General features: G+C 41.2%; 1 protein-coding gene across 5 annotated transcripts in view; it reads right to left on the minus strand.

The window, feature by feature from the left end:
• The window catches only part of LOC138022250 (sterile alpha motif domain-containing protein 9-like), a 39,427-nt gene that overhangs the window by 1,987 nt on the left and 19,940 nt on the right, over window positions 1-17,500 (minus strand). For 3 of the 5 annotated variants that reach the window (XM_068869333.1, XM_068869331.1, XM_068869332.1), the window contains exons 3-13: window positions 16,378-16,466; window positions 14,735-14,791; window positions 14,452-14,524; window positions 13,528-14,160; window positions 12,544-12,678; window positions 12,186-12,371; window positions 11,361-11,678; window positions 10,261-10,578; window positions 7,026-7,724; window positions 5,395-5,415; window positions 1-5,253 (exon numbers count right to left, since the gene is read on the minus strand). The exon at window positions 1-5,253 is cut by the window's left edge and continues 1,987 nt beyond it. In XM_068869333.1, the coding sequence (XP_068725434.1) occupies window positions 791-5,253; window positions 5,395-5,415; window positions 7,026-7,724; window positions 10,261-10,578; window positions 11,361-11,678; window positions 12,186-12,371; window positions 12,544-12,678; window positions 13,528-14,160; window positions 14,452-14,524; window positions 14,735-14,791; window positions 16,378-16,466 (6,992 nt within the window). In that variant the 3' untranslated portion in view covers window positions 1-790. The remainder of the gene's footprint in view (window positions 5,254-5,394; window positions 5,416-7,025; window positions 7,725-10,260; window positions 10,579-11,360; window positions 11,679-12,185; window positions 12,372-12,543; window positions 12,679-13,527; window positions 14,161-14,451; window positions 14,525-14,734; window positions 14,792-16,377; window positions 16,467-17,500) is intronic. The other 2 variants (XM_068869334.1, XM_068869335.1) reach the window with 2 other exon arrangements.

The raw sequence follows: 17,500 nt of genomic DNA on the forward strand, positions 1-17,500 counted from the left end.
GAAAATTCCAGCCCCATGAAGTTTGGCTATTTGTCTCCAGCTTCAATTAAGCCTATTACAGCTGAATACAGGAGAATCAAAGAAACCATTCGGAGAAAGATTTTCAAACTCACTGCAGTATTCTGTGGTTCAAACGAGAGCTTTGATTACCTTTCACACAATTTCGTAAGTGCATGAAATCAGTCAACTTGTTCCACCTCACTGACGTAAGAGCGTTTTAAAAACAACCGGGTCAACGGAAGTCGTTTGCTTGGTTTCCCGTTGCGTCTGCAAATGTTACTAAAAATAGATTTTTTGAAATTAAGATATCCCAGGCAACCCCCGAAGTCTACCTCTCTGACCTATTATGGCTCTTGGTGTTGCACATTCCATCGGCGTATTGGCCGACCATTTGAGCGCTGTTGTTGGCCAAAACCAGGCTGAATCTCAATATCATTAGTCAAGTGATTGAGTAGTAGCGAGATAGAGGCATTGTTTTTGTACATTAATATACATCCAATGAGTATGCGACATATCCGTTACTTTTTACCACACTGAATACTTGAGCGTGATAACTATAACTCTGTTTTTGGACTAGAGAGGGGACGTGAAGTGTAGAATAGTTGAGTTTGACGTTTTTGCGTTTGGCGTTGTTTCTGGAAGCTGATGTTGGTAAAACAGAGGTAGAAGTACAATATGATACCGAACAAACCCGAAGAGCCCTTCAACCACGACCGGTCAATGTCTTGCATCGATAGTCATTGAATTGTCATCAATGCAAGGGGTGAGAAATAAAGGGAATCCCACACTGTTATGTGGTGATGTCCTTCCAGACAGCTCCGTCCTCATTAAGATAAGGGCCTAAGTTCCAAATATCTGCCTTGTGGAGGTATCTTTCTTTGCAATGTTTTTTCTTCTTTATTGTACACTTTATGCATACGAATTGAAGAGTATCACCTCTCCAAGAATGAGCAAAGCTACAGCGCTCCAAGGTACCAGTGTCCTTTCCTAACTTTGTGTGAACGTTACACTCTCTCGATTTTTCTGCTCCAAGAACCCAAGCCCCGTGGTGAAGTTTACCGCTCTCATCCACGTACAGGGGTTGGAAAAGTCGTCTCTGCCTTCTTTGTCTACCCTCTATGGGTTTCCATTTGCAAGATTTCACAGAAATTGGATACGACATTTCACTTGAGGATGTATTTGCGATTTTCTTACATTCAACTTTGCCGCCCCCGAGTTGTACAGCTGAAGAATAGGAAATTTGTTTTGACGATTTGTTTTGATCTATATGATGGCAATCATCGCATTTCCCTGATGTAATGCCACTCGTGGGCAGGACATTTCCGGAACTGGAAGAGACAAGGGGACTTTTCACTCCTTGGGAACCACTTGGCAACTTGTAAGAAAATTGTGGTGTTGACGGGTTCGTGGGATTTGTCGCCAGTTGTGTTGCAGGAACCAAATCGGAATGTGCGTATGAAATTCCTCCCTTGGCAAGAGCAGACTCAGACATCTCTCCTTCTGAGGTGTCATCATTTAGCCCAGGACCTTTTCCCCCTTTTTTTGGCAGAGACGTGTGCATACTGTCTTCAGCAACAGCACCCACCAGTGGCGGAGAGGCTGGGAATTGATAGAGCACATTTTCATCGGATTTACTTCTCATCGTTTTATAGGTGTCCTTATCAACTGGGTCAAACGCATATGGGCCGGATACGGAAAAACCCACATAAAACCACAAGTCGTCTTTGCTTTGGTTTGGATAACGAGTATTGTCAAAACGTACCTGGATACCTTTATACGTTATGACGCCATTAAAGTTAGCGTCTTTTTGGCCTTGCACGCGTTCAAGCTTTTCGGAGACTTTGTCACTTCTCCAAAAGTCAGTCTTCGTTCCTCCTTTGTTTTCAAGAGATTGCATTGAAACAAAGGCATACAAGCCCCTTCCTTTTCCAAGGCAGTACTCGGCGGCAGATTTCCGAAATCGTAATACAGATCGACCGGTCTTCTCTCGGACAATTTGGCCACATTTCTTGATCGAGTCCATTGCAGAGGGACTGAAAACAGCAAGGCTTCCATTCGGAGTGGGGAAATGAATCATGTAGCGAAAAAGATGTGCCCATTCTGAATTCGGATACTTTGCAACCCACTTACTTACAATTCCGTCCAACTCCTCGACAGGTGGTCTATCTTTTAAACGGAGACATGCTTTGCAGCAAATTAGCATGTCGTCGTGGTTTCCATAGCCCCTATGACAAAGTCCCTTCAACAACCTGTAAATGTAAGACACTTCCTCATCATCTAGTTTTGCCCATGAACTGTACGTAGTCTCATCCTTTGCAAAAAGGATGTCTTGTACCACTTGTTGATAATAAACAGGATCACTCACAGGAGAGGAAGGCATTGGAACTTTTCTTAAACTATGTTTAAGCTCGCTTCTGTCGAATCCAGTAACTTCGTAAAAGGTGCGACGAAGTTTCCCAGCCCTTATTTTTGCATTGCTTAAGCCCCGTATCTGCTTATTGTCGTACGTGGTCATCTGCCTGAACTTCACATCTCCGAATAGTTCATTCAAAAGACCAAGTGCTGTAATACTTAGACTTTGAACAAAATTGTTTTCTTCTGGTTTCAACACGCTTTCAATTTCCTCAGGTACTTCTGCTCTCTTTAAATATCTTGTAAAGCCCTCACGATCTGAGAGGAACAAGGGCAATCCTTTGACAATTTTGAGTAGAGAGACGATGGCTTGAATTTTTCCAATCATCGAATAGTGGTTGAGTACGTGCATTGTGCTCAGTGCTTTATCGTAGAATTCTAATGCCTTACGACAGAACTCGATTACGTCGGTCATCGAATAAGAATCAAGAGGGATGGGTCGTTCCTCTGGTTTGAAATTCCTTAATTGCAAAAGATACAGATTTCCTTTGATCACATAATGATGACTGTAATTAGGCTGCAGGTGTATGGCAATGTCAACTGCAATGTGTGCTGCTTCAATACCCGTTTCCGGTATGGACACCTTGACATCTTGTTGGCTGTTCATAGTAACATAGAGACGCCGATGTTGATCATTCGCTTGATCCATTTCATTCGCAGCCATTTCATACCCCATGAATCGCGCCAGCTGCTGCCAAGCATATGCCTTTTCTTCAGTCTCAGAGGTCTTCTGGCAGATTGTGATGAGTAATCCGAGGGCCTTCTGACGCCCAAAATCTCCCTCTAGGATGTCTACTATGAAAGGAGAATATCGTGTCTTCACTTCATAAAAACCAAAAACCTCGTCCTCAAAATCAGATTCATTTCCTTCTGCGTCATTTTTCTGCTCTTCCATCAGCACAGGGTCAGATATTCTCTTGCGATCTAAAAATACCTTCAAAACTTGATCCTTTAAAAACTTGTTAGCGTGGGCTTTCCCTTTGTTGATAACCTCCAGTAAACGCACTGCAGTCTCTTCGGTGCTCATTTGTGACTTCACAACCTCACTAACGAGAGAATGTGCTGGTCTCCAACCATGGTAACCATTTGTATCATTGAAACCTTCAAGAAGAAGCCCACCAAAGATTCTGTGCACGTGTTCCGTTAATGCACAGTCTTGTTCTTGCTCTTTACTTGCTTCATAAAGAATGTCACTGACAACTGCATGAGGGAGGATAGCCCTGCCATCGCTGTAATAATGTAGAAAGCAACAAAAGTTCAGGACCATCTCGTGAATCTTTTGGGAATCCTCCATTAATTCAAGGGTACTTTGAATGTGATCTTGAAGTCTTTCTTCGATCTTGTTGTAATCGCGTCCGAACAGCTCTAGGCCAAACCAAATGAATCGCCTTTCCCGGTCCAGAACTTCTTCAGCTTCTCTTCTTCGTCTGCTGTCACTTGTGATGTTGATTAAAATGTCTTTGACAAGGGTCATTTCATTTGCATCTAGTTGTCTCAAAGGTGTCATGTCGGCGGAATCCGGAATGGGGCGGCTCAACTTTGCAATCGAGAAAGTTGACAAAATGACGCACTTCATTTGTCTCTTCATGATCTTCTCTGTCAAGCGTCTTATCTCAATCTCGGGGAAATTATCGACGAGGATCAAACAAGGAAGTGCAAATTGTAAATTCTTTTCGTCATAAAGTATTCTATGGAGTTGCTCGACTTGGTAATCCGTAGCAGGAGTAATAGCTTTGACAATGGCACAACGAACGTCCTTTCGTTTTTTCCACAAGATTGTGCGGCACAGTGTTGTTGCGCCAGATCCAGGTTCGTAGGGGACAGTGATCGTCTGCACGTAAGGACTTACTTCCATGCCAGGTTTCGATAATTCTCTTAATAACTGGTCGATCTTTTTAGTCGTCTCTTCTTCCAGTGTTCGTTGAATGCAATGGTTATGAAACAAATTAGTTTGACTGGCTTGTCCACCTTTGTAAAAGTTATTCCTTTCTTTCTCGATATCCTCCAGGGAAGATGCTGGGCGAGGATTTGGGCTGTAAACTTCCAGATCATCCCAAGAGTTAATTATTTTGTTAAGAACGGGTCTGAAATTACCGGTGAAGTACGGTAGCTCCGTTGTAGCTTCCCTCTCCTCAAACTTGGGCAGCCCGACCATGTCACGAACGATTTCTTCAAGGAATTCCCAGCGAATTCCTATGATTGAGCATGCTGTGAGTTCCCTTTGCAACTGGTGCTTGGCGGCCTTAATAAATGCTTCTCCTAAGCGCTTGTTCTCACTCATGATGGTAACCCAATTGCTGGCCGAATTTCCGAGGATACTGAAACAGCAATCCATCATGTCTACCATCTCTTGAATACCGCTTTCATCGAGACCAAGAAAAAAGCACAGAATACGTCCGGAAGGACAACAATGTTTGTAAGCGGAAAGACCTCGATAAAAACTGTCTCTGGAATTTTTGATCCAGTCTCCTTTCTGCACTTCTTCATTGCTCAATATCCAAGTTGTACCCCTGGTTGGAAGGGAAAAGTCAGTTTGACCAGGTATCCCGTCAGATGACATATTTTTGAAGTCGTCGAGGCTTCTTAGCTTGGCTCTGGTTGTATCTGTTGTTTCGTTACAAACGTAGTACAATCCATCCTCTTTTGAGGCTGGGTCAAACAGATCAAACACTGCCAGCCAAGGGATGTTTTGAAGGAAAGCTAAGCGAGGTGTTCCTCTGTACTGAGGCGGCATCTTGTTTGCAATCAGAACGTACCCGAAATCTTTATGGTTTATGTTCTTCATCCTGTTCTTTACCATAGCACTGTACTTTATGACATCTGAATCCTCCAGAAGCGGATCTGTAAAATCATACGGGAAGATGTCATATACGATGGCATAATTATCGATTTAAATAGTCACCGAGGAAAAAGAAAGCAATATCATGGTGACCAGTCACTACGCAAAAGTTAACAACGCAGCTAACAAACTTCTCGACTCACCTGCTGATAACTCATAAACACCTGTAAATTAACGAAAATAAGAGAGTTCAGACAGAAATAAAGATGTTGAATTTCAAATTTTCAATCTTACGTCTGGAAGAAAAAACCTAGAATATTGCCCACGCGAGGTTACCGGAAAATAAGATGATCGTAGCCAAGTCGACGCTTAACTTCCACCCGGCTATTTACAATCATCTCATTTCCTGACAGTGTTCTCTCGAAAAATAATCGGTAAATATTCATCTCAATCTCAGTGGATTTACCAGAAGCAGTCGGCTTCTAAAAAACCGTAGTAGTGACTAGATATACGACTCGTTTAAGTAAACGAGAAGGCCACCAGACAATACAATTTTATGAGTACAACGATGACTCAGCGGGTACGTTTTTAAGGGGGGTGGCTTTTAACTACCAAACCGTTGCTATGGACCACTTCAAATAGTCATTTCTCGAGTCCCTTTAACTCTACAGTTATTCGTTTACGCCAATTGTGTTCTATGTAACATTTCTTTGTCTGGTTCGACTCACAACCATATTTGGTAAATCGCGTGACCAAAACAGAAAATGCCCAAAAACTCAGCGATTTAACCATGTTTTTCACATATTTTTATCGCAACGGTATGAGCACATTCTGACATGGATTTTTTTAAAAAACTATTTCTCAAAAAAAATATGACGTCATAAGGCCCTCCTTTGAACACTTTTCAAAATATCAGTTCCATTCTTTGTCCAAACTGATGGTGAAAAAACGCCTCTTTCTTTCATTTCCTGTGAGTTTTTACAAGTTTTTCACTGAAACGCTCGGCAGAGGACTGCGACTAGTTGTGCATGCGCCTTCTGATTGAAGTGATATCACATTTCCATTGAAAAAGTTACTTTAAAGAACCATCCATGCAACCTTTTTTAGGGATCTTGACTAAAAAGCTTCGTCCTGCAGTTAAGACCAATCCCCAGCACTTTTCGTTCTCGTTCTCCGCAAGCTAGAAAGTGAGATTGACCAAAGCTCAATTTTTATCCAAACGTTTTCTCTCAACGGCAAACGTTTACTTTCTTTCCAAGCTTCAACATCCTGCGTCCCTTAAAATTTAATTCACCTTTTAGACGTTCAGCAAACTGAAATGACGAAAAATGTGAACTTACAAGTTTAAATATCATTTGCAAAAACATACTTGAGGTAGTAATTCTGATCTGAAGTATCATACAAAAGTGACGAACACAGAAGCGAAGTTTTGATTACCTGAATGATTATGGGTTACACTGTAACCTGATGTGATCTATTGCTGAATATTTACCAAAGTTATCTCATGCCATTTTAATTAAGAAAAAACAACTTGGTTACTTGATTTTTAAAAAACTAAGGTCCAGTCAATGATACGCAAATAATTTGCACGGTATATCCACTGAATTTGCGTGCTATAGAAAATCCACGGAATTATATTAAATGGAAGGAAACAATATACAGTGAAAAAAACGCGTCCTAATTTTTAATGCAGGGACAAGGTTTTCGCGTCGCTCTAGGCAAGAACAGCTTCTAGTTCTATTTACGACAAATAATATTTTCTTACCTCGACAAGTAGAGGACTTCAGTCGTAACACTTTATCAGGATTGGAATATTCTATTAATTAACACTTACCCGATTTTCTTTTCCTCTTCCAGTCTTTGTATTTGACCCTGAGAGGCTCCTTCACCTGACGTTTGACGTCATACTGCTGCATGCTTTGAGATGCTCCACTGGTCCGAACAGCAACGTCATCAAATTTATTGAAGACTTTGTAAAAGTCACTTAGCGCTTTCTTTGTGGAATGTGTCTCCTCCGTTTTGATGCCTCGTTTCTCAGTCCAACTTTTGGAATAATAAATTTTGTCCTTACAAAATTTCCAGTCCCTGTTCACTTCAATTTCAATGACATAAAGACTTGTGCTGCTTCCCTCACTGACTACTGGAACAAACTCCAAGTTGACGCATTTCTGCTCTCCTGCTTTTTGAAGGGGTCCTTCATCACTATGTATGTGGTCATCAAGAACGCACTGGAAAGCCTTCATTATATCATCGATAGCTCCTTCGACGTCAAGACCAAGGATCTCTCCACGTTTGAACTTTGAACTTTGTTCCTGACAATCTCCTACTCCGAAGTATATAATGCCTTTACTATCAGCATTTAAGCAGGCACAAATAAACTTTTTTGCCTTCTCCATAATTTTCCAAGGAAGCAAGGAGCTCTGTGTACCTTTAAGGGACTTGAATTCCACTTCCCTGTTCTCTTCTGTATCAAGAACAAATCCTTTCTCGTATGTGAACTCCCTTCCTTTACCTCCTTGTGGTCTTGGAGAACCTGAATGAACATTAATTGCATAATAGGGACCAATTAATCTTCGAAAAAATCATTGTTTTCATACTTTCTATGCCCTAATCCAGGTTGACATCACTCGTACAAAAATTCACAGTTTTGTCGGGCGGCTTTTTCCCTGCTAGCAGACGTCTCTTTTCTTTTACGTTCACTGAGATGACGAGTACGGGAAAAGAGACCCCTGCCATGGATCGAAACTCACTGTGATCCAACCACCACCCACAAGCTTGAACGGCACTCTTCAAACCGCATGCCCCATGATATGTTTGCTGACTGTGACTTGAGCCCACTGTGTCCCACACATTCCTTTACAGTAATTTCGCTGTTGTTAAGTGAGCCCAAGCAACATGAGGTATGACGTAAGGATTCAGTCGCTAAGTAACCGCCGTGCATGCTCAACACAGTGCATTTCGACCCATGGCAGAGGTCTCATCTCCCGTACTCGTCAACCCAGCGAACGCAAACGAAAAGAGACGTCTGCTAGCAGGGATTACCACTTTGACCCTACCACGAACCGATGTAAATTACATTGGTAACAAAGTACGAGCACACTTGTATTTGATATCTAATGATGAGTAAAAGGAATATACTTGTCAATAACAGAAAATGTTATTGCGAAAGATCATCTTACTTGAGGAAAAAAGGTCTGGTCAAAGATCGCTTGAGTAGTTCAAGCCTGTTTTTTTCCCTCTTCAGACTTCTTCTGTCAAAGAAGTGGCTAAATTGTGATTGTTATTGTAAATAAAGACATCGCAACTAAATGTAATGTACCTCAATTATACACAACTATCGTGTCTACTTTCAACCGGTGATTAAAAGTTATCCTTTCGACTCACTGAAGAAAGGCTAAGAAAAAATCCTGAGCTACTTGGATGGGTTAAAATCCTACGATATCAGATGGAATATCATAAGAGCGAAAAAATGAAGGCTAGCGGCGTTGGTAAGTATATTCGCGAGAACATCAAATATAAAACTCGAGCTGATCTACAAAATTTACTCTATACAAAAGCTAGATATCGTAAGACTGACATAGCGTGGTAAAAAGTAGAAGTTTTATATCGTTCAACCGTTTTTCTGAGTACTCAAGATTAGCTGAACGCGGCATAGCAGAAGATCCAACGAGAGCATCAAACTTGGTCAAAGAGGATCCCACGCACGTGACATCTCCCTTGTTGTTTGGTCAGCGATAATTCATACCCTACATAAAAAACCTCGATGAGCGGACATTCACCAATGATTTCAAGCACGTCCCTCTTTCACAGAATCTTTCGACCGATGATCCTGATTTTAAGCTCGAGTTACTGAACTCTATCCATATCGATAGGCATTTTTCATTACGCTCTGTTCGACATACTAGACCACCAGCGCCTTAAACAGAAGCCAAATATATTTGGGTACTTTAAGTCAAGAGAAACTGTTCATCGGAAACACTACGGCCCGGGACGCGTTGAGAAAACTTGGAGCAATTCATTAGAAAGTCATTATCATCAAAAAAAACTTAATCTCTTCATCAAAAAATCAAAGGGCGTAAATCTTCAACAGATTCCTTTCGGAGACTGCAAAGACCTCTGGCTACAAGCAATTCGTGTTGTTCTTTTGAAGATTTGCAAGCTCTCCGCGCTAATGATAACATACGACCAGTTATCCTTCGTTCGGTCGCGTATTGCGAAGTTCTCCAAGCCTTACCTGTGGACACTCAAGCTACAATCCTGAACAAAAGTGTTGGGAAGGTAGCGTCACTTTTGCGATGACCCCCCTCTCCATTATCAATGTTGGATTTTGCACCAAACAAAATGGTGACTTTTCTTCCAACATTGCCAACATTGAATATAGGGTAAGGGGGCCACAAGAGCATGTTCTTTTTCAAAAAGTACAGCTAGCCAATAGGCCTTTTGCAACTGATGATCACATGGTACAAAATCCGCCATGCTGGAGGGCAAGCTCATTATTATTCCCCCACCGGGACATAAAAACAAAGAGACCTGAACCAGTCTTAATGTCCCAGTGGGGGAATAATAATGAGCTTGCCCTCCAGCATGGCGGATTTTGTACCATGTGATCGTTAGTTGCAAAAGGCCTATTAGTTAGAATAATCAAATTAGGTGTGAAGTGAAGTGATGTGCGCAACCTTCCCAACAACGTTTGACCACGATTGTAGATTTGTCTGCTGGACCAGATCTAATTCCAGCTATGTTTAATAAGATGTCAGCACACGTGATAGCAAGTAGTCTTATAAACCTAACCCTAACCCTAAATTTGATTTTAAATAAGTCGGAAATTCCGAGGGTAATGAAAGTGGTCTCCGTGAGTTCAAAGGAAAAAAGGTCACTTTAGAACTGCCTGCATGTGAACTTCCGGTCACATAAGCTTGTTGGACACAAAATTGGTAATGATATCGATCGATTTTAATCAATAGTTATAGAGTACAGTACATCTGGTTTCTCTTCGAGTCAAAAATGTATCCTCCTAGGCACTTCTGTTTAAACTAAAGAAACAGTACATCTAAAATCTGAATACTCACATTTACTAACCACTTGAGGAACCACTTCTTGTAGGTGGTTGATATCAGTGTCGGTTAAGTTATCCTTTACATGACTCTGCTCACTTACTTCGAAAGATTTCTGATCAGCAGTTGGATTGCAATCACCTCTGGCGCTGGAAATTTCATTTTCAATTTGTGCCAATGACACATTTGCACTTTTCTCTTGTAAAGTTATTGGTTCCGTAGAAGTGGAAACAGCGTCCTCCTCTAAAACTTCAGCTGGAATGACAAACTGTTCTAATTTGGCTTCTTCAGAGACCTTTGTTTCGTCTACTGAGTAATCGTTCGAACCCATGCCTTTTATGATAAGAATGAAATGAAAGGTTAAAATTTTGTTTATTTTGCTCCCTGTACACAGTTAAAACTGAGATTTATAAAACTTATTTATGAAAGATATAAGAAAAATACGCCTTGCTAAGAGTTAGTCAAGAACGGAATGTTTGGGCAAAAAGGTTTCAATGATAGGGAAAAGATAATGGTCCCCGGAGCTGATCTTTTTCCCGGGTTTTGCTAAAAGCAGGCCCGCGGCGCAGCAGCCCAGCGGCTCAGCGGCACGATGGCCCAGGGGCCCGCGGCGCACGGCCCGCGACGGCCCGGCGGTCCGGCGGCCCGGTGGCCCAGTCCTGATTTTCCACAGTTTTTTTGTCCAGCGGTAAATCCACACGCATGCACAGATCTGCATCGGGTTTGGGCGTGCAAAATGGACGACGGTGAGTTTGAAGTCGTTTACCATTTAACCATTTGAATCCTTGTTTCTGTTTGTTGCATGTTGTTCAGATAAAAACGTTTTCATTCTCTGTTCATTCGTCTCTTTATAGACAAAAATAAGTCGGAAATTCCTAGGGTAATGAAAGTGGTCCCCGTGAGTTCAACGGAAAAAAGGTCACTTTAAAACTGCCCGCATGTGAACTTCCGGTCACATAAACTTGTTGGACACAAAATTGGTAATGATATCGATCGATTTTAATCAATAGTTATAGAGTACAGTACATGTGGTTTCTCTTCGAGACAAAAATGTATCCTCCTAGGCACTTCTGTTTAAACTAAAGAAACAGTACATCTAAAATCTGAATACTTACATTTACTAACCACTTGAGGTACCACTTCATGTAGGTGGTTGATATCAGTGTCGGTTAAGTTATCCTTCCCATGACTCTGCTCACTTACTTCGAAAGATTTCTGATCAGCAGTTGGATTGCAATCACCTCTGGCGCTGGAAATTTCATTTTCAATTTGTGCCACTGACACATTTGCACTTTTCTCTTGTAAAGTTATTGGCTCCGTAGAAGTGGAAACAGCGTCCTCCTCTAAAACTTCAGCTGGAATGACAAACTGTTCTAATTCGGCTTCTTCAGAGAGCTTTGTTTCGTCTACTGAGTAATCTTTCGAACCCATGCCTTTTATGATAAGAATGAAATGAAAGGTTAATGTTTGTTTATTTTGCTCCCTGTACACAGTTAGTCATTTTCATCCCCCTTGAGACATATGGCCACAATCGTAGCTTAACTTGTCTCGACTTATGGCCTACACGTTTTGCCATGGGAGATCGCCAAACCCGTTGACACCGTCCTCTGTCATTTGCTTTCAGTTCATTTGAGTCAACTCAAAGAGAGTGGGCAGTTTTTAAAATAAGAAGCGAATCGATAAGTTCAAAAACGGTGAAAGAGGCATTTGACTGTTTATTAAAGATCAACGACTGTCACAGCGTGGTAATATAAGATAATCACGTATTCCGCTAACAGTTTTAGCTTTAAAAAAAGTCGTATTTAATGAAGACTTTAAACAGAAAAAAAAAGAGAGCCCATTCCAGAAAATCTCTGCGCGATAGATTTTGTGCACGTCAACCATTAACAGTGTCCCTCATTCATTTAGAACTGACTTGAAGTTTCATCTGCAATACTAACCCGACGTTGTTTTGGTTGTTTCAACGTCTAAGTCGTAGTCGATTGGATCGTTTTCATTTGTTGGTTCTTCTCGGTGATCAGTTGCTGTTTCTGTTTTATTTAGCGATGTCGTTAGCGAGTTTCTGATGACTGTTTCCTCTCCTTTCTCCCTGATGGCGATGTTAGTACAATCGTCCTTTTGGTTATCTGTCGTGTAAGAACAATAAAGTGAGACCCTTTGAAATAATTTGCCTGAAAGAAAGTGCAAAGATTTTACAAGCGGTTTTAATGTGCCGTGCGTAACGGATCGACAAGTGAGATAATCCTGATTGTAACCTTGAGATTTAAAAAAGACAAGATTTATGTCTTTTAAAACTACCTGATCCATGTTTAAGATTTTCGACGTCCAATAACCTTTTAGCGTCAATGACGTTTTCGTCAGCGAACATCTTTGAATGGAAGTCCTCTTCTCTGATGTCATGGGTGGAAGCATGGCCCTCATGATCTGTACATTCTTAATACAAAAACAAGAATGAAGCTTAAATTACACATGCGCGGCTAAATATGGAATGGATTAACTTACATACAGCGTAAGCTATGAAATTTACATAGAGAGGAGCAGAGAACAGCAAACGCCTTGTACATTCCCTTGAATGATCTTAGCGTTCGGCCTGGTCATCAGGGATGGATTCTACAACAGCTTGCTTAATTAAAATTAAAGAAATAGTACGAAGTACTCGCGCGCTCATTCATGAGCATTCTCCATTCCCTACTAAGGTATGCTTTTGGACCCTGCCTTCTTCACACATCAGATCAGATGGACAAGTGTCAATCTTGCAAGAATGAGAGCTATCAGATTCTCATCAGGGGCAGTAGGTTGATGATCTGGTGATGCGGTCACTTTGGGTCATGAACCACGCCAGTCTCCGGTGTATTTTAACCGTTTCCACTAGAGCTGCTTACTTACTGCTGGCTTGCCTACGAGCACCTGATGAAGAATGGCTAGATCAGCATGGACATCTCTTGTGGTAGGCCAACATATTGCAAGATATTCGATGACTATTCCCAACTGCGCTATAAACGCGACATGAAAGCTCAGAACGTAAACTCGACTGAGACCTGGAAGGTGATAGCAGCAAAACGCAGCAAAGGGCGCAGTATGCTCTAAAGCTAGGAGAGAGAAGAATCATAACCTCGCCCAGTGGAATAGGGTAAAGCGGAAATCACGATGTTGTCCACCCAGCAGATACTCACCTCTGTACCCAATATTGACCAGCCACACTTAAAGTGTTCAACTAGAAATAATTTCGAATCATTGGTACATCGTTTTACCTCTATTATACGTTGCTTTTATGCCACCTACCCGAATGACATTTCTGTGTTGTTGTCTTCGAGTCAGTCAATTCTGAACCAATCGGTAACTCCTCCCTATCCACACTCTGAAGTCTACCCCACATTTGCATGGATGGCTGTCCCAACTTAAAATGAGAGTCAACATTGCGATTCATGTTGGCCTCTTCCTGTAACTCGAGTTTTCCTGTGAGTCTTTCTTTCACTGTGATTTGCCCAAGTTCGGTGTCATTCATGTTGTCGATGTCAGCAAGAGTCTTTGATTCACTGAACAACTTTTGGGCCTTCTGCTGGTTTCCACATGAACTATTAGACGTCGCTTCAACATCATACACGCGATCTTTCGGCGCTATGGTTGGCAACTCCACTGAGAGATTAACGGCGTGTTCTCTCTCTTTTCCGGGTTTACCCTCACAATTCTCCGCTTCTCGTTGTCCTGTTAATAAATCGGATGATTCAACGTTGATTTGGGTGCTTGAACTTGAAGCCTTTGTAGATGTGGAGTTCCCATTCTGTGAGGAATTCAATGGGTTGTCACAAGACTCCCGATTTGCACGAATGTTCCTAGCGGTTGCTAAATTAGTGAGGGGCTCGACCTCAGGAAGAGGTACAGTGTCAGAGGCCGCTTGCAATTTGTTCCCCAACTCTAAAGTGCAAAACAAATGAACTTAAAGTGAGCATGTATATTTCTTAAAGGTCAGAAGATTATGTGAAAGTCAACTTACAGTAGGCCAAGTCAAAAAGGTACAAGGAAGGGTTACGTTGTTGCAAACGTTGGCCATGTAGGACTTATATTTCATTAGTAGGGCTAACGCTCACATGGTTCATATGGGTAGAAAACTAGCAATTGCCTTTACCCTCTAATGGTTAAGCAAGTCACCGCAAAAAGGTGTCTCCTTCAGGGAAAAGATGGAATACACTGGAATTCTGTTCTAACCTTCACTTTTATGATACTTGTGAAACCAATGTCTGCTAAACTTAAAACTATGTCCATACGGCACTTTTAAGTCCTGCAAAACAAAGTGACCATAAAAGTTGGTGATTTCTAGGTAAATAATGCGCTCACAAATCAGACTTCAGTTATTGTGGAGGCCCTTGCTTGTTTTGATACAGATGTGATGAGTAGGGCATAAAAGCTCATTTTAGTAGCAAAGTCAACCAATATATGGTTCAATAATTACAGATTATATTCTTGAGTGCTGACATAACATCTGTCTCACCTTTACAAGAATGTTCCTCAATTCCTCTTCCGATTTCATTAAGTACAACGCGTCATCCTAACGAAAAAATGTGAACATAGGTCGTTTTTTATACTGTAGACATATCGTGGGACGAAATTAAACCACTTTTCATTACATTTGCTCGTCTAACTGACAAAGCCGGACACAAGACGATGGGTGGACTTGGTAAGACGGGGAGTCTTGTTAGACGACGCGCTTCCGTAGCGATTTATTCATCAAACGAAGTTATGATCCTCGCAGTTATGAATGAAATTTTTGCAATTGCGTAGAGAAGCCTGAAAATTTCAGGACGTCAACGGGGTTTGAACCCGTGACCTCACGATACCGGTGCAACGCTTTAACCAACTGAGCTATGAAGCCACTGACGTTGGGAGCTGGTCATTTGTGGGTTCTAATGTTCCCGTGAGGAATGAATCAATTGCAATTGCCAAAATTGCGGTTATAACTGTGAGGATCATAACTTCATTTGATTTCATATCCGCAGTTCATACATCATTTCATCATTGTAGCGATTTATTACGTGAAGACACACAGGAAGGCGATCGTTGGCCCGCCAGCAAAGCCAGCAAAGTATTCTTTCGTTTCTGGCACCCAGGAAAAGACGAAGTAAGAGAAAGGCAGTATAATCTTTCGAGGCATTACATTTATGTAATGTTTAAAAAATGAGCAGGAGTGTTTTATCGGGTTCAAAAACACGAGGCGTAACCAAATGTTTTTAGACCCGATAAAACCCGTGCTGTGAGTTGTACGGCTTAAAACATATTCCACAAAAGGTGTGAACAAAGGTTCAAATTGTGAGTGGAGAGACATTATAAAACACTGATAAAACACCGCATACTAATAAGGACTTTTGAGTGAAAGATATATATGAAATACATCATATATTGCACTGCGGGTTTGAAATCAAATGAAACCATGTTGTCTCGCAGTGATGAGCGCAAATTTCTATTGCGTCGAGAAGCCGTCATACCCGCAGTGCAATATATGATGTATTTCATATATATCTTTCACTCATAAGTACTTATCACGGATAATGAACTCAGAAGTGACCAGCTCCCAACGTCAGTGGCTTCATAGCTTAGTTGGTTAGAGCATCGCACCGGTATCGCGAGGTCGCGGGTTCGAATCCCGTTGAAGTCCTGAAAATTTTTCAGGCTTCTCGACGCAATAGAAATTTGCGCTCATCACTGCGAGACAACATGGTTTCATTTAATAAGGACTTTTATATCGATATAACTGATGTATTATCGACCATTTCATAGGTTCAAATAAACCTTCAGGTTTCCTTATAAGCTTCCTCCCCACTAAATGTCTTTAATAGCATATTATAATATTGTCATTGATAATACTGAGTATTGTGGCAAAATAAACTGAAACTGAAACTGGAAACCGTGAAGGTCAATGGCCTTATGAATTATTATTGAGATATTAAATGACCTTGAAATGCTATAAAGAGATGGTAATGAGCCAACTAAGTGAAGCTAGATATACCTATCCACAGTGATCGCATGTAATATTAATGCCGGGAAATGGGTATTGACCAAATTGTGTAATAATTTGCTAGCATCTTTTTCGATCGTCAGTGCAGATCAAGAATGAGATAATTACGCTTGGTTCCTTACCTGCAAACAATGGTCCTTGAAAAAAGGTTTGAGTGAGGCAAGCTTTACTTCATCCAGGGCGGTGAAAACCCTCTGATACTCAAAATCACCTGCAGATTTTTAATGTTGGAAAGCTAGTGATGATAAGTTTCAAAAAACCTTAGCAAATCAAGTTAACCAAACTTTTCTTGAAATTTGTTGTTTTTTTCGCAGAGCTTCTCCTTTACAGCGAAGGAAACACGATTTTCTCTCAAAACAGGCTTATCTTGGTCATGTTAACACTTAAGCTTGCGTCCGGCTCTGTTTTATTCCAAGCCCCAGTACCACCACCACCACCCATCCCCCGATTACTTGTTGGGCATTTTTTGCTTTTGCTCCTCCAGGGTGTGTGAAAAACCCTAGAAAAAAACTTTCCTTGTGTATGACCTGTGATTTTGTCGGGCAACATTCGATTATATAACCGGAGTCAATTCTGACAGGTATCGGTTTGTTTCAAGTATATTTTAGGCAAAGGCTAGTTTCGTGATGTTCTGGCTTTAGCATGAAAAAAGCAGCTACAACAAGAAATACTGGTAAGTCCATAGTTGTACTTTGTAACTCAGTGTTTGTAGTGCTGACCGTTTTACTGCAAGTAGGTATAAGTAAGGCAGGTAGTGGTGACGTAGCAGTCGTGACAATGGAGTTCTAGGTAGCAGTTTTTTTTTTTTTAACAGAAATTTTCACCTCAAAAGACACTACTGTAGCTTGTGATCGTCAGGTTTTTGTATTGTCTTAATAGTGTCAATAAAGTTCCCAGTCGACTGACGTTTGTCAGTATGGTAGCTAAGTGTTTGGATTCTTGTACGCCGGAGACCCATGGAACGAGACTATAGGTTATATATGATTATCAGTATGTTTGGTTTGTGTAGTTTCGGTAGTCCTTTTAATCTGTGTGAGTAGACTTAACCTTCCTCTTTATTTTAAGCAGTTTCTTTTCCAATCTTCGTTGAAATCTTGGCACTGGTTTGAGTACTTCGTGCGTCTGTCTGTTGCCAAAAATTAAGTCTATTTTTTCGTAGTCCTTCTTGCCCATAACCTTTGTCAGCAGGTAGCATGGCAATGTAGTCGTACTTCTTTGGTCGTTTTAGTGCCTTTCCCTCTTACT

This window comes from Montipora capricornis, chromosome 10 (genome assembly GCF_036669925.1).
Source record: "Montipora capricornis isolate CH-2021 chromosome 10, ASM3666992v2, whole genome shotgun sequence".
In the NCBI taxonomy this organism is placed as follows: Eukaryota; Metazoa; Cnidaria; class Anthozoa; order Scleractinia; family Acroporidae; genus Montipora; species Montipora capricornis.